Source organism: Hemibagrus wyckioides, linkage group LG07 (genome assembly GCF_019097595.1).
Source record: "Hemibagrus wyckioides isolate EC202008001 linkage group LG07, SWU_Hwy_1.0, whole genome shotgun sequence".
Classification (NCBI taxonomy): Eukaryota; Metazoa; Chordata; class Actinopteri; order Siluriformes; family Bagridae; genus Hemibagrus; species Hemibagrus wyckioides.
The window spans coordinates 22,719,743-22,737,176 of record NC_080716.1 but is presented as its reverse complement, the minus strand read 5'-3'; the positions used below and the strand labels follow the sequence as shown (position 1 = coordinate 22,737,176).

The 17,434-nt window shown below is 38.6% G+C and overlaps 1 protein-coding gene and 1 long non-coding RNA gene across 4 annotated transcripts; one reads left to right on the top strand and one right to left on the bottom strand.

Annotated features, from left to right (window-relative positions):
• Positions 1-19: 19 nt before the first annotated feature.
• LOC131355960 (uncharacterized) lies at positions 20-1,235 on the bottom strand. Its single transcript, XR_009204964.1, has 3 exons — positions 949-1,235; positions 635-799; positions 20-211 (listed from the first exon to the last, which is right to left on the bottom strand). It is a non-coding gene; the product is annotated as an uncharacterized LOC131355960 (long non-coding RNA).
• Positions 1,236-4,627: 3,392 nt separating this feature from the next.
• On the top strand, positions 4,628-17,413 carry LOC131355751 (butyrophilin subfamily 3 member A2-like). 3 transcript variants are annotated; one of them, XR_009204910.1, is made up of 10 exons: positions 4,628-4,807; positions 5,600-5,754; positions 5,894-5,954; positions 8,516-8,575; positions 10,136-10,486; positions 13,338-13,616; positions 13,748-13,849; positions 16,016-16,043; positions 16,270-16,296; positions 16,456-17,413. XR_009204910.1 is itself a non-coding variant. In XM_058394219.1 (9 exons), the coding sequence occupies exons 3-7, from the start codon at positions 8,521-8,523 to the stop codon at positions 16,030-16,032; spliced, it is 804 nt and encodes a 267-aa protein (XP_058250202.1). In that variant the 5' UTR covers positions 4,628-4,807; positions 5,894-5,954; positions 8,516-8,520; the 3' UTR covers positions 16,033-16,043; positions 16,270-16,296; positions 16,456-17,413. The 3 variants fall into 3 exon arrangements, 2 of the variants coding, with proteins under 2 accessions (XP_058250202.1, XP_058250203.1); XM_058394219.1 differs by lacking the exon at positions 5,600-5,754; XM_058394220.1 differs by lacking the exon at positions 5,600-5,754 and having other exon boundaries at positions 5,861-5,954.
• The last annotated feature ends 21 nt before the right edge of the window (positions 17,414-17,434 follow it).

Sequence of the window (17,434 nt, the reverse complement as noted above, 5' to 3'; positions counted from 1 at the left end):
TTTAGGCAGAAGACCTTGTAAATGATTTTTACTCTTGACTGAGAGCAGCTCTTGTTTTAATAAAATGTAGACAGCAAAACACATAATTTATGTTTATTTATTACGTTCACAGACTTTGGCATGCCCGATTCTATGGTCAGCTTTTCAGCATTGTTGGCACCAAAGACAATCTGCAGTTTCACTGGTGCAGCCATCATGCAAATGCTTCAACCTAGAAAATACAAAGAAACATGAATAAAGCCATTATACGTGTATAAAAAGATTGAAAATTGCAAAGTATTATCATGTATTATCTTATGTATTGTGTATTTAATGAGGTCAAGTAGTGTCGAGGTTCAAATACCATCTGCTATTTTTACACATTTCAGACTAAATATCACAAAAGGGAACACCACCAAATTCCTGCTACTACAGTGTGCACCAATTCAGTATCCCTATACTATAATACACTTTCAGATCCACCCAGTGACAAGATGTTCATGCATGCACTGAAACAAATCATTATACAAACACGTATACACAAGTGAAAAGTTGGTGTTTAGTTAGTGATTATTCATGAAAAATCATTGGACAGCCCTGCTTGAAAGTAAACTTTGCTCAAGAAAAACAGAACACACCAAAAACAACAGAATACCTTGAACACAATGTCATCATTGTCAATGAAATCAATCATCAAAGAGCATTAAGGTTTCTGGATGTTCTTGTGTTTTCTTCTTCACACTAATCTCAGTAAGTTTGGCATTGATGGTTGCACCAATGCTGGAGGGTGCCACATGAGGCCACTTTTGCAGCATTGCTCCTGTGAGACAAATGAATAAAAGGCAAAACAGTGCTGTTATGAAGCAAGATGGCACAAAAAAATAAATTAACAGCATTATAGAGATTGTGAGTGGTACATATTGGACATAACATGTTTTAAAAAACAAAGTATTAGATTGGTCTACTTACTGCTTACAAACTTAGAAAACAGAGGCAGTGTACACTGGCCAGCTTTTTCCCTTTCTGCCATTCCACAGCAGCTGTATAGTTAGTTTGTGGGTCATCCATCTTGGTGTCATCATATTTACGTATGGCATCAGTTTTCACTTCTCTGTACATCCCAGCATCCTCCCCACTGACCCACTGGACCACTGCAAACTTCCTTATCACACCTATACACAATCTAGCTAACAAACAATCTAGCTAACGTTGCCTAAATACACGAAGGAAGGTTGATCAAAGATGTTGCAGTGAATTCCCGGCTACAGCTCCATTTAATAGCTGCTAAGCAAAATGTTGAAACTGTAGTCTGATAGGCTAGCATTAACAAATTTGAACAAAACAACTACTTAGAATTTGCTAAATGCACAAATCAATATCGCTGCCTGAGTAAACATTACAACAAGTGAAAATTTCTTCCTACCTTTCACCTGGTGATGTTAATAAAGAAATCAAGCAATCCATAAACGCCGAGTTGTTGAAAGCAACGCTCTATTTTACCTCGGGTGCTTTTCGAAATGAGCCAGCGATCAGGCTTTTCATAGGATCCCGTGAAGGCAGTTCAAGCATCAACCAATCGGCATATTTTATAGTCTTTTTTCATGGACGCGCATTACTTACTTATGTTCACATCTGTGCTCAGAAAATAGTCTACTTTAAATTAATGCAGAAAACATGCCGGAAAAAAAAGCGTATTGTTTTCACAATTGCAAATTAGAAGAAAGAAGGTTTCCTTGTCGTACTCAGACCAGGTGGAAAAAAAGGTATGCTAATTTTTTTTCTCACTCTGGGTCAGCACCAGGTCAGAAGTTCAGAACCCCTCGAGTGCAAGATAATTGCTTGGGGTCGACAGATTGTATGGAAAAAATAGATATAATTATTAACTGATTACTATTTTCATCTGTTTTCTTTAATTTCCTCTACCATTTCTCACACACACTTACAAAGAATTGTTCTTAAAGGCACATTAGCAAACTTGTGTCAGTAAAATATTTCATGATGCAGCTTCTGTGGGCTAATAAGTTTTGACAAAATAAAATAGTCCTCTGTGGCTGTGCTGTTCCAACATGTGTTTTTGTGTGTGTACTTTAAATGTTGTGTTTTATCTAAGGGTGCAAGTCTATGATTATACAGTACATGACTCTGACATGTACAGGGCTCTGTTTAGGACAATATGAAAGCAAGTACAGCCTTATACTGATTGGTAAACTGCTGTGTCTAACTAAATGTTTAATAGATGTCTTAAGACATATGATGGACATTCATATTAAATTAGCATTATTTCCCTATGTTTTTACATCCTGGAAATCTATAAGGCTTTATATGGTTTGTAAGACATATATGACATATATGATTGAAAATACAGTAATATTATGCAATGTGTATATGTGGGGCCTGAGAGAGTAGATCTTTCCTGACAGGAATCTTCTAAGGAGTGCCGTCTAGGAGGGAGACAAGGTCCAGGAACCAAACTCCAGCAGGCCAGCGAGGACCCACTAGAAGAAGGTGGACTTGATCATGGCACACACTTGCTAGGACTTCTGGGAGCAGAGCTACCGGGGAAAAGGTGTACAGTCGCAACCTTGGCATCAGAGCATCCAGGCCCAGAGGGGCTGGCTGAGAAAGGGAATACTATAGCGGATAGTGGGAGAGATGATGGCCCTCCCAGAGACCCTGGGCAGAGTCGCTGTCCAAGACTGCTCCCAGCCCAAAAGCAAGGTGTCCGTCGAAAGAGTCTTGAGACAATGACGTGCCCCTAGTGTGAGACCCAAGGGCAAAAAGCGGGGTCTTTTCCACATAAGAAGGGTACAAAGCCCGTGGCACGTAACCTTTATGGCACTGAGGGGATGCCTGAGGGGATGTGAAGCAGACCCAATGGGATAACGTCAGCTGCTGCTGCCATGAGGCCAAACACTCTCTGCACCTTGGCGACAGAGAGGCTTTGATCTAGCCGAATAGCTTTCACCGCTGACAGTAAGGAAGCCACCTGAGCAGGAGACAGACATGTCTGCATCGTGGTGGAATCTCAAACTACACCCAAGAAGGTGGTTCTCTCAGAAGGAGAAAGTACACACGTCTCTGGGTTCACCTTGAGTCCTAGAGACCTCATTTGGGCAAGCACAGCTCGATAACAGGCCACCATGGCCTTCGACTGGGCCAGAATGAGCCAGTCATCCAGCTAATTCAGTAATTTAGTACACGCACCCCGTGGTCTCCAGGGCAGCATCCATGCACTTTGTAAATGGGCATGGTGACAGGGTTAGACCAAAAGGAAGAACACAATACTGGTATACTTTACCCCCAAAAGCAGGAACACCTACATGAAAATAGGCATCTTTGAGGTCTGTTGTCACAAACCAGTCCTCGGACCTGATTTGCGATGCGATAAGTCTGAGTGTGAGCATCTTGAACTTGAAAGTCTTCAGTGCACAGTTCAAAGCCCGCAGGTCCAAAATTGGATGCAGCCCCCCCGTCTTTCTTCGAGACGACAAAATACCAGTTGTAAAAGCCTGAGTCTTAATCTGGTAGGGGAACATGTATGGAATAAAATCACTGTCAAAAATAATCATATGTAATTCAAAACATTTGTGTGTAATTTTAATTTACTCATGTGTAATTTAAAACTCATCCAGGGGCGATTCTAGAATTTTCATTTAAGGGGGGGGCTCAGCCCCCAATGAGGGTATAATAGTAAAAAATAAATAAATTAATTAAATTAAATAAAGGTTTGACTAACAGGGTAGGATGGTAAACTTATTGCAGCATTTCCCTGAATTGCATAAATGTGTATAACATTTGAGTACTGAACAAGCCAAATGCGAGTCTTCCTGATCACACACACACACACACACACACACTTGTCACCTGATCCTCGCTCTGCGCCGCTGCGGACTGAAGAATCTGTTGAAAGACGGGGAGGAGCCGAAGTCTGCTGCCGTTTTCATATGAAATTTAAAGGGGACTGAAGCGATCACCAATTTGTGTACAGTTTATGGAGAATCGCAGAATTTTAGGAGGGCTGAGTAGAAAATGATGGTATAGAGGTGGATTAATTCAGGAAAGACACCAGTGAAGGCCTAGGTGTGAAAAGCATGGCACGCCACTGCGTTTAACCATTAAACAAGGGTGGTCAATAAACCAAGGTTGTGTCTCATACTACTAATGTTGTCTTCTCATTTTTTATCTTTTCATACAAACATAAACAAAAATGCATTTAACCTAGACATTCTAGGTTTTAAAATTACTCCCACATCCTTTAATACTTCATTGCACTCTCAAGCTTTCTCTCATTCTGAAGCTTATAAAACTGGATGAGTAGGCCTGCAATAGGTTTCTTTTTTAATATCTATTTTCTGGTCATTTTCTTTAATATTCTCTAGTGAAAATGATGTTTGTGAGTTTACTCTATATTGTGTTTTATCATGCTATAGCCTACTCTACAACGCTACACTGTGAGGCCTTACTTGTTAAAGAGTGATGATTTATTACATGCATTTCAAATGTTTATTCTCATTCCTATTGATTTGTCTTGTGTATGTTCTCTCTCTTTTTTACTGGTTTTGTGCTTTTTCCACTGACCACATCTTTTTGCAATCCATCTTGGGTAACAGCTTGTACTTCCCTAAAATTATTTCCTTCTTGAGGTCAGTCTCAGAGACTCATAGCTTTTGTTCTCCATTTTTTCTACCTCCTTATTTTATACGTTTATAAGTTTCTTTCAAGAGCACACAGAAGAAGGATATGCAATGAAATGAGAGTCTTCTATTTCCCCTATGTTCTCCATCATGGTCTCTCCCTGAAAGAATCTAGACAGAGAGTGTAGACTGCTGTAAGTAAATCCATTGTTGAATTATCATTCACACATTACATTGAATATTTACAACCATAACATAGTAAGTTTATATTACTGCTCTCGTTTTAATGCTGTCATTGCTATAGTACCAGTTCATTCACAGGAATTTAAATAGCAGATGTTTTAAGTAATCTAGGAATAATAAAAAACTGTCATTATATAACTAAAAAACACTTATATTTACTTATATCCGAATGTTAGTAATGGATCAAGAGTGTGACCACCTTTATGAGTAAGTCCTGTTACATACATTCTGTGGGGATTAACCCCTAAGGAATCTAGAATGGACACAACCTGTTCTCAGTGGGTCAAAATGAATGTTAATAATTAATACTTTGTCTAAAGAAATTAGAAACTAGATTTGAGATGAAATCCACAAATTCACAGAGGAACTCAGAATGTGGCCCTGATGGCCTATAAATTATAATTAGTGGAATCGACTCAGTAGACTTATCTTTTGTGGATAAAGAACTTCAAACACATCAAATTTTCTGTTTTTTGTGTCATGCCTGTCACTTCACTTGCATTTAACTGTTTTTTGGCAGATAGCTTCATTTAAAGTTATATAATCATTTGGTGTAATCCATGTTTCTGTTAAACACAGCACATTAAACTCCTGATCAATAATAATTTCTTTGACAATAAGTGCTTTAGATGTAAAAGTTTTACAGTCCTAGCTGCAGATTAAAAGTGCCAGCTGTGTATTCAGAATGATCTAATTTAATCTTAATTAGATTAAACAAAACTTAAACAAACTTGTGTTAACAGCCTTACAGCACTCTGGTATAAAATGGACTTCTGAGTTTCATGAACAAATGAGGAGGTTAGAGAGAGTGAGAAGTGAAGGACTAAAGCTTTGCTGCATCACTGTCTTAAGGAAGAGATGAAACAAGTCCTAAATCTCACTCACATTGAATTGCATTGTGGGTAAACCAAAGTTAAAATCACCAACATGTACATTAAAAAGTTTAAATTAAGTCAAGTTAAATTTAAAGATGATTATAAAGAGTACAATGTAAATCCCTCCAGGTGGTTTCCTTACTCCAGTTTCTTTGTCTTCAGGAAGCGCTCTGTGAATGTTCGTGTCGATTGCAGTGGTGGACGAAGTACAAAGATACACTAGGTAAAATATTACTCCAGTAAAAGTAAAAGTGCTCCTTTTACACTTTCACTTGAGTAAAAGTACAAAAGTATTTGCCTTCAAATGTACTTAAGTATCCAAACTTCTATGATTTATTATGTCTATACTATCGTGTTATCATTTTTGTCACAGACTCTTTTGCTTAATCAACAACATGTGAAAAGGTTTTAATGTTACTCTTAGCACACTAATCTATTAATTGAATGATATTAATTAGTCAGACACTTATGTCTATTTAAATTATCATCCTCAAAACCTTGAAGCTAAACAATTTTCTTTACAATCCAATGAAATAACAGGATTTCAAAGCAGGAAGCAAGAAATAAGGTTTATTTGTAACATAGTTGCATGTTTAAGTTTAATAAACACATGTATTGAACACAGGAGTTTTCTTTTACTGTATTGTATCTGAATGTCTCTGTGCATAAATATAAACTGGTTTAAACTGATCAGAATTATTGTAACAGGAACTAGTTTTTGCATCAGAAGAAACACACTTGCCAGTCACAGCTGCATATGTGTACAAAAGTCTTTCAGTCATGCATTTCTCCATAGAGGAAGAATGTTATATCAGTTTAGCAATGCTTGGATGTGTGATTGTCAGTGTTTGGGCATTAATTCCAATACTGCTTCACATAAAACCTGGTAATGCTTGGTAAATAAAATAACTTGGTAAATATAAACAAATGCATTATATATATAACTCAACATAGTGTGGACATCTCAAAACAAATTACACAAACTGTCATCATAAATGACGTGTACTAAAATAACAAGCCTCAAAACCTGTGTGTGTGTGTATGTGTGAGAGAGAGACAGGGAGGGAGGGAGGGAGGGAGGGAGGGAATTGTCATTTTACTGTATCTACTGTTTTACTGTTTCCCCGTATCTACTCATATCAGATCCTTAAGTAGTTCAGCTACTACTCAAAGTAATGTGTTCTAAAAAACAGTTTTATATTACATTATTGGAACATGAATTTAAAGGAATTATAAAAAAACAGCACTTACATTGGCAACTTGAGTGAAGTGCAGACAGTTCTGATAGCCCCCTCTCCCTGATCTTTAATGATTCAAAGCACTCTCTCAACGGTGATAAATAAGGAATTCCACCTTGTTGTGTTGTGGTGGATCAGCACACATCTTCTATAATCTCTGCTGCAGCCGCAGATCTGCCACACTTATACCATAGTGCATGGCACTTTGCAAATGCTGACCTGGACAGCTTCTTGTAGGCTTCATTTGAACAGTCTTTGGCTACATCCACTGAGGAAACCAAGCTTAATATTTGGCAGGTGCCACGATGATGCTTTGGAAGCTGGAATTGTTAACCATCATCCTCATCTAAAACAGCTGTGACCTCTACAAAGTCCACCTCGACACCATCCACATCCTCATCATCTCCATCACACATCACATCACTTATCTCATCTTTAGTCTCATATGTCCTTAATCGACATTTCAACTAGGAGAGTGTGTCTGAGCCCGAAACACTGTCAGGAAGGCTATTCCAAAGTTTAGGAGCTAAATACGAAAATGCTCTACCCCCTTTAGTGGACTTTGATATTCTAGGAACTACATGTTAGGAGCATGTTAGAAGACTGGTTAGATATGTGGGAGCTAAACCATTTAAAGCCTTATTCATGAGTAGCGATAGTTTATAATCAATTTTAAATTTAAAAGTTATCCAGTGCAGTGATGATAAAATTGGGGTTATATGTTCATATTTTCTTGACCTGGTAAGACCTTTGGCAGCTGTATTCTGGGCTACCTGTAGCTTGTTTTTTGAAGATGCAGTACAACCACCTAGTAATGCATTAGTAGTCCAGTCTGGAGGTCATGAATGCATGAACTAGCTTTTCTGCATCAGATATAGATTATAGCTTTGCAATATTTCTAGGGTGGAAGAAGGAAAAGAAACAAACCTTTTATCAAGAAAATATAATCCTTACAATGTTGTAAGTATTTAGATTTTTGATACAATGTATGTCCATTATTGTCAGGAACAGCTGGACAGTTCCCTGCCAGGCCCAGAGAGGGCACTGGCAGGTGAACCTTGGAAGCCTGCTTCTTTGTGTGTCTTTTGTTACGCCCTTCCTATTGTTCCTATCCTGATTGTGTCACCTGTATCCCATTAGCCCTAATGTCTATCCCTATAAATAGGGATCCTTGTGTTTGTGTCCTTGTCCATGATTGTTATCTGTACTGTGGTTTCTGTTGGGGGTTTTGTTTGTTAAGTTCCATGTCCAAGCTAAGGTCTAGGTTTTGTTTTCGTTTTGTTAACCACGCCATGTCTAGTGTTGCGTTTGTTTCCCTATGTCGCGTCTTAAATGTAATATAAACAGTGCTTCGCTGAATCCTGCGCATGGGTCTCATTCTACCGTGTGCTGGCGTGCGCGCACACACCACGGGCGTCTGGGGTTGAGCCCCGCATAGGGCGGGGGTCCCAGACATTACAATTATAGTGTACACCTAGTGTAATTCATAATGTTTTTTAGACTGTGAAACATACTGGAGCAGTAATGATTGTCTGTTTTTTTTCAGGAATTATGTTTTTCTGTGTGACTTTCCTGATTCTGTACAGCTTTATGGAATGTCAGTCAGGTATGGAAAAAACCCTACTTGGTATGTGTTATATAATGAATTTTAACCTTGATGTTTCTGTGCAGAAAATTACCTAGCTACACGCCTGGAAGCTATAATTAATCTTTGATTTATTTCTATGTTTTGTCCTTTTTATCATTATATAATTTTGACCTATAAGTGTTCTGAAACATTATGGAGACATTCTGTCTGCTATCATGATGCAATGTTTTTTAATTCACCAATCTCAACACAGAGCCAAAGATGATCCTTTATAATGAGCAATTTTGCCTGCAAGAGCAAAATCCTTCTGAAAGGCTGAATAGTTTAAACCAGGCTTTTTTTCCAACATGTATTCTTTATTTTTCCACAAACATCTGCAGGAAATCTGCGTTCTAAATAAAGAAATAAATTAAGGAAAAAATAAGCTCAAAATTAAGGTTACATTCCAGCTCCTTTGTTTGATTTAACATGTGGTAAATTGTACATGATATAGAAGGTAAATCTGTTTGCAGTAAAACACCATATCTGACAGTCCAGGTCAGAGTGAAAATAAGAGTGAAGAGTCTATCCTAGAGAATATAACAAGCTACATCATTAAATAAATGAACTTTGTAACTACACTTAACAGTGAAGCCAAGCCAAACTCCACAAAGTTCAGTGGAAATTAGTTTTATTCTAGCAGGTGGCCAGGAACCTATGTCCTAACCTGAGCCTATATCTAGCTAACCATAAAGGAAATATAGAAATGGTGCATAACTTGTAGTATTTGGTAAAACATATATTTAAATCCTTATCTGCTCATAAGGAAAAGTGGCTCTGAGTCACTGGTTAATTAATAGGAAAATATTCACTTTAAACTCATAAATGAGATTAACTTGTATCCCTAAGACTGTGTGCAATATATCCACTAAATATTGGGCACAGGAAAAAGGATCAATCAGGCAAGAGAGACAGCACAGTTACAGGGTGAATGCTGTATTTTTAAAAAATGCTTTATTTATTAAAAAAATAAAAAGTAGTAATAAAGGAACTGGTAGACCAAGGAAGACCACACCTGCTGAATTTTAACCGTAATGAAGAAAAATCTCTATGCACGTGTCCAACAAATTTAGTCCAGAAACACCCCTTGGGAGGCAGGAGTGGATTTAACAATGAATATTTTCTTTTCCTGTGTTGCACTATTAAAGAGGCCTGTATACAGGGTGTCTGAAAATTTAAGAACCAAGATATGTAAAACTACATATATTTAGTGTTAATTATTTATAGTGTATGCTCTAAATGTTAACTTTTAACACATTTTCTCAGAATTTTGAGAATTCTCAGAACTTAATATTAATTATTCAGATTTTGTCATTCTTATAAGCTTACTAAGATGGGGCTAAATGAAGAATTATTATGGAGTTTCTATGAAGGCAGGAGGACCACTGAATGTTTTTAGGGTTAAAACATTTAAAGGTTTTTCCAATGAGATTGCACATTTAAATAAAAAAATCATAATGACATTTGATAGTTACAACTGTATTGAATACAAGTAGTACTAAAGTAATAATTAAAGTTGTTTCTTTTCTGAAAACACAGAGCAGTTACAGGTGGTTGGTCCAAAAGCTCCTCTTGTTGCTGTAACTGGTGAAGACTTGGTTCTGCCCTGTTTTATCAAACCCAACACCAATGCTTTGAATATGACGGTGGAATGGTTGAGAGTAGAGCTAGGGGTTTTATTTGTGCATAGCTATAGGAGTCATGAAGACCAAAATGAAAATCAGGCTCAGGCCTACAAAGGAAGAACATCACTGTTCAAAGAGGAGCTGCAGAAAGGCAACGCTTCACTCAAACTCTCAGCTCTCCAAGTCTCTGATGCAGGAAAATATGTGTGTCATATTGAGGACAAATCCTGGATTCAAGAAGTGCCTGTTTATGTAACTGTTGCGGGTAAGGTCAGTTTCTTCACTGTAGATTTATACAGTGTATGTTTGCTTGCTTGTTTTTGTGTATTATTTCTATAGGCATAAACATGTGCAGTTTGTGCAAGACAACCAAATAATTTACTTTAAATTAACTAAAGATTATCATGATAGCAGTGTGTCCGTGACAACTGGGGAGGTCCACTGAGATGTGGGACTATGGGCACTGGGGAATATAGGGAGAGGCTCAAGAAGCCACACCAGTTGCTGGCATGAGGTTTGCATTTGAGTACAAACAGCACAGGCGTAGACATAGTTCTTCACGTCAGAGGGAAATATGCACCCATTGAATGACCCTGGGTCTGAGTTTGGCCTTGGTTCCCTGGGCACACTGAATTTCTTCCATTAATTCACCGGATGGGGGCAATGATGACAGACGATGGCAGGATAAATTCCGGTGTGGGTGTTCCATAGACCAAGTCATGTCACCAAGAGAGGGCATTGGCTTTAAGCTGGTGAGGACCATGTGTACTTGAGCAACATATTCTCTGGAAGTTTTGGAATGTATTAAGATGTCGTAAATGTAAGCAATGACATATGAATCCAAGAGGTCCCTAGAGACAATAGCCTGGAAGACTGCTTTAGTCAGACCATTTGGCATTACCAAGTATTCGTAGTGCCCCTGGGTGTGTCAAAAGCTGTTTTCCACTTATTCCCCCTCATATGAGGTTGTAAGTGCCCTGTAAGTCAAGCTTGGTTAAAAAAAAACCATGCCTAACGGAGCTGATCCAGCATGGGGCGCACTAATGGTACGGGGTAAGGGTATATTACTGTCATGCCATTCAGGCCCTGGTAGTTGATACAAGGTTGTTGTCCACCATCCTTTTTCTACAAAGAAGAACCTATGGCTGCTGGTGAAGTGGAGGGGCAAATAAAGCCTGGAGAAAGGGCTTCCTCTACGTAGCCCTCCATTGCCTGGGTCTCTGGGATCGACAATGGGTACACCTTGCTCCATGGAGGTGATGCATTGGGCAGGAGCTCTATGAAACAGTCCCAAGGCCAATGAGGGAGCAGTTTTGTGGCACACTCCTTGTTAAAAACCTCCCTGACCCTAGAAGCTCAGGGCTTTCGACTGAAGTGGTATAACATTGGAGGCAGAGATTTTTTTGGAAGCAGTTCTCAGCACAATAAGGGAATGGTGCAAGGGAAGACAGGGAGGTAGAGGTCTTCCACCAGCTGTTGGTCGATCTCGTTGGCAGCAGAGCCATAGACTAGGGATAAGACAGAGTGAGTGGGGTTAGCATATCTCAGTAGGGCAGGTAGCACCTACCGCATCCTGCCCTATATCCTCTTCACCATCTGGGAGACACCCGAACCATCTACCAGTTTTACCCCCTTCAAGCCTCTTCAGGCAGCAATTTCCACTGCTTTTACACTCTCTCATCGAGTACATCCAGGGGATGCAGGAGCAGATTGACCGAGTGGCTCTAATCATCTGGGAACACATCTGTCTAGCAGCCCTGAAAAACAGCAGGTATACAACTGGACTGCAGGTTCCAACCATGTAATCAGGTGCTCCTCCTCGTGCCTAATGCTGCCTGCAAGTTTCTGGCCCACTGACAGGGCCCGTACACAGTCCTCAAGAAGGTGGGCACAGTCAATTACTGCTGCAGAAGCCCTGTAAGATTGCAGACACACAATTTTCTCACATCAATTTGCTAAGAAGTGGTTTGGGCTGGCATCAGTTGTGTCCATGAGTTGGCATCAGTTGTGTCCATGTACCCCCACATATCCCATGGAGCAAACCTTGGTCCAGCAAGGGGATGATTTCACTCCAGCCCAAAACCAAGACCTGTTGGCATTGGTTGACCAGTTTGCATATGTGTTTTCCTTCACCTTAATACAACTGGTCCACCATGAAATCAAAAACCCCATGGGAGTGGTGGTGAGACAACAGAACTATCAGGCCCAGGAAGCCCACTATCTGCAACGACTTTGGGGGGTCAGCGAGGTATGAGAATTTGACAGCTCCCTGCTTCCTCATGTGGACAACCTGATGGAGCACCTGGAAAGGGCCCATTTCATCTTACCCCTTGACTTTACCCCTCTCTTGCCTCAGACACAGGACTGAGCAGTGTCCTGTCACAAACTTTTGACAGGATAGTCCTCTACAGCAGCAGAAAACTGAGCCCTGCTGAGAAGAAATACACTGCTGTGGAATGAGAATCCCTGACAATAAAGTGGGCAGTCAAGGAGCTCTGCTAATCCTTGGCAGGCTGGCATTTTACCCTAGTGACTGACCATGTGACTTTGCAGTGGATGGCCAAGGACACAAGGACACTGACGCTTGGGTAACTCAGTGGTTTCTTTCTTTTAACTTCTTGTTTTAGGTCAGGCACAGAGTGGGAGACCATCACAGCATCACAGATGGCCTGTCCAAGGGGCATGCCCTGTGGGACTAGTAGGCAACAGTGTCCTGCCCTCTGCTTTTTAGTGGAGCCTACCGAAGACAGTGAGGACAATGCCCCCCAAACCTGCTGTGCCCCACAAAGCTCTCTGGCTCCTGCCTCATCACTACTCAGCCCCACATGGAAACCACTATTACAGAGAGCACTGCAGAAGATAGTACTCCTCTCCTGCACCTTGCCTCTTTTCACCTGCCTTAAAGACTTTACATAGAAGAGCACTTTTCTCCACCCCAGTCTCCTGAATGTCTGTGTTCAGTCCTATGCAGTCACTACAATATAGACACACAGAGAAAATAGTATCATTATTGTCATTTATTTTCTCTCTACTTTGACTGACAGTTTTATTTTGAGGTTAACATTTTAAAATGATTTCATTATATTGATTTAATATTTTCTGGTTAACGATTGTAGTTCTGGGAAGCCACCCGGTGATCACAGTGGAGAGTTATGATAACTCAGGAGGGATTAATCTTGTGTGTGAGTCCAGAGGATGGAATCCTGAACCTCAGGTTCAGTGGCTGGACAGAGAACAAGTCATTCTGACTGCTGAAGATACACAGATACACAGAGACACAGAGGGCTTCAGTGTGAAAAGCCACATCACTGTTTTTGATTATAGTGACTCTAACAGGTTTTACTGCAGACTTCAACAAAAACATCACATGATTGAGACACACATAATCATTAATAGTAAGTGTCTATGGTTTAAAAATAAAACGTTTTATCATAAAAGTTTTATTGTCATTGTATAGCTCTGCATACAATGAAATTTGGAGCCCTCCTCTTGTTGGTGTCACAAGTAACCTTGGGTTTCTTTGTAGGTAAGATCTTTCATGCTTGGAAGACGATTGTCGGCATTTCTGTTTTAGCATTACTCTTTGCTGTTGGATTGATATTAACTGCTGTTATCTGCCACAAGAAAGGTAATAATGACATTTTCATTCATAACATCCATATGCTAAATTATAGTGACATTTTTACCATATTTTAGTCCACAGATTGCCAGCTCTGGTCCTTTGATCAGTCTGAGATCTGGGGACTTTGGAGGCCAATTCAACACCACAATCTTTTTGATGTGGCAGGTTACATAATTCTACTGAAATAGGACACTGCCAGAAGGGAATATTTTTTATGATGAAGGCGTGTACTTAAGTCTGCAACAATGTTTAGATTGGTGGTAGGTGTTAAAGTAACATTGACATGAATGACAGGACTGAAAGTTTTTAGCAGAACATTGCACAGGGCAAAACACTGCCTCCACTGGCTTACTTTCTTCCCCTAGTGCACATTGGTGCCATCTCTTCCCCTGATAAGCAACATGCATGCACCTAGGCCATGCACTTGATATAAAAGAAAGCACGATTCATTAGACCAGGCCGCCTTCTTCAACTGCTCCTTGGTCCAGTTCTGATGGCCTTGTGTATGGGCACTCAAACCATGCACTGTGATGCTTTCTATCATAGCCAGCGTGATTTTTTTTCAGCAATTTGTTCTTCAGTAACTCTGCTATGGGATTGGAACAGATAGGCTAGCCTTCAGTACCCAAGTGCATCAATGATCTATTGGCATGTGGCCCTGCTGCCTGGTCCCCAGTTGTGTTTCCTGGTTTTAGTTTGCTAAAATCAGTGCTTGCAAACTACTGTCACCTCTGGTCCTGTGACCAGATTCTGTGAAATCAGAAACAGATCAAGAAATTTAAGAAACATAAAATCATCAATCAATTCAAACCTCAAGCAACTAAAATGCCAAAGGAAAAAAAATCTTAAAAACATCTGGGATACTCAGAAAAATGTAATAAGCCAGGCTCAAATCAATCTCTGTCCTGACAAATCACAACACGTGTGCTCATGAAGGAGGCCTCATTTATCAGTTACACATTTTGTTGATGTACGGTGCCATGGCAGAGGAGCAACCCAGTGAAGTTTTTTTCTAATTTTAAGTTGCTTGTGCTACTTTCTCTTCACAAAAATCTATTAAATATTCAACTGTTGATTGTTTGTTTGTTTAATTCTGATTTCTGGTGGATTTATTTTTTATCAATCCAGTCATGCTTTAAAAATCTGATCTACACTTTTTTCACATTTCGACTCATTCGATGGATTTGATAGACTACAGGTGTGAAGCCTCACCAGCGACAGGCAGAACATGGTTCCTAAAACCAAACTCAATCCAAAATCAAATCATAGGCAATAATCCAATAGCGTGAATCGCAAAACCAAACTCGATATCCAAAAAGTCCATACACAAATATCCTTAACACAGGTAATCCAAACACGGTAGCAAACAGCTTGGTATCTCCAGCTATGATACTTTGCATCGCGGCATAAAAAGCACACCGCTTAAATCCTGGAAGTGTTCCTTTGATCGTAGGGCTAATACTCAGGCTAGGGCTCCCTCCGGTGGCCTGACGCCAGTGGTGATGTTACAACGGGTTGGGACCTGATAAAAGTCCTGATGTAGCTCCCCAAACAAATTTTAAATCTGTGTTCTGAAATGAAATTGATTAATTATTTCATGATTAATGCATTAAAATAAAAGGTGGTTTCACAGGTTTTTACTACAGCTTTTTAACTGTGGCCTTATTCTAAAACATAGCTAGGTTCATTTCATGGAAATTAGTAAGAAATCAAGCAGTTGATTATCTAATTATCTTATATTCATTAATGTAATGATATCTAATTCAATGAATAATAGTGGATTTTAATTAGAATTTGTATTTTAATTTTTTTATTTATTTATTCTATCTACTGGGTTGATATTCCTCATGTTTCCAAGCATAATCATGAAGAGCATAAGAGTATAATGTAAGAAGAATAGAGATACAGACATCAGTCCCTGTACATTAAATGACTTGTTTGTTTATATGACTCATAGCTGACCTGTAACATCAATTTCTCCTATATGAAGTGAACTTAATCATTTAACAAATATATAATATCAGAGGACAGTTACATTCTATAACTGCAATCTTATTTGTGTTGGCCATTTTCGTTCTCACTACATTACACTGCTGACTCTATTTATACTTTTATTTATATAGAATTTACACCAAATGTTAAAAAATATTAAAAACTATTTTTTATCCTCAGGGCATTCACATGGATAAGAACTACGCAGGTGAGACATAAAATGTTTGAATCAGGATTCAGAGACTAACATTTTCCAGATTAAAATTTAATGAAGCAGTTTGTAGCATCTAGACAAAAGGAATGCTGTCTATTCTCTATATCACCAAAAAGTAGGGAAATAGAAATTAATGAAATAAAAAGCAAACTTGTATGGTTTTATCTTTACACACAGCATCTTATCCTAGCCTCTAATATGAACTTTTTTCTCTTTTCAGAGCTGCAGAGACTGAGAGTGAAAAATGGTAATTACACTTGAATTTGTAGTTTTTAGGAGTTTAAGTACATTTGTCATGAACTATAAGATGAAAAATTAGACATTTATTAAATATTTAATATTTAATTCAATATTTCTCTAATTTCTTTACATTTGTCTTTCTCTTTCTTTCTCTGATTCACCACAGAGGTTTAAATTCCCCTATATTGTAGCAAAGCAGAGTTTCTCTACAGGGAGATTTTATGATGAGGTACAGGTCAAAGGGAAAACTGCATGGACATTAGGAGTGATCAGAGAGAACATTGACAGGAAGGCATGGATGACAGCGACTCCTCAGAATGGATTATGGCTTGTGGAACTGAGGAATGAGAATAAATTCAGGGCTTGTGCTAATTCTTTTGTCCCCCTCACACTGAGAGAGAAGGTGGAAAAGGTGGGGGTGTTTGTGGACTATGAGGAGGGTCTCATATCTATTCTTTCACTGGTCAGTCTTTCAGTTCTGAGAAAATCTTTACATACTTTAGTCCACGTAATAATATGCAAGATAAAAATTCAGCGCCACTGATCACTGCTGTTAATGAATAAATATCTGTTTTATATTCTATAGCATTTTAAAAGGTATTTAATGCTCACTTACATTTAAAATAAAACAGCTTAATAAAATGTGTTTATATGAATTTATATGCATAATATGATTATCTGATTTCCAATCAAATTGAAAGGATTTATCAAATTCTATAAAAACAGATGGATGTTACTGACATACATGTAATATAAAATAAACTCTTATTCTGTGTTTGTGTTGTTAATCTGGTTTCTCAAACAGCACAAAACTCAGTACTTGTCATGCATTTATGATTTTTAGAATGTATAAAGCTCAGTAAAATCATTATTGATTGGATATGTAGGTTTGTAATGAATGTTCTTATTGTTCTGGTTTCTTTAACATGATGCAAATTACAAGAGTTAATATTATGGAGCTGATCAGTGATGAAACTGATTTAATGCTCTTAATTATTTGTTAACAGCTGACTAGACTATTGCTAGTGTTTTTTTTGTTTTTTCTAAATATGTTGTGTAATCATCTCAGTTTATAATAATTTCTGTCCATCTGGATCAAGCACTTTTATTAAATTTCATCAAAATATAAACAGTGCATGTCTCCG

Bases quoted from the DNA above. Each gene is read 5' to 3' on its own strand.
- LOC131355751 (XM_058394219.1), top strand. From the start codon at position 8,521: ATGTTTTTCTGTGTGACTTTCCTGATTCTGTACAGCTTTATGGAATGT. The intron at 8,576-10,135 runs GTATGGAAAAAA...CTGAAAACACAG, and splicing joins CTTTATGGAATGTCAGTCAG to AGCAGTTACAGGTGGTTGGT. The intron at 10,487-13,337 runs GTAAGGTCAGTT...TAACGATTGTAG, and splicing joins TGTTTATGTAACTGTTGCGG to TTCTGGGAAGCCACCCGGTG.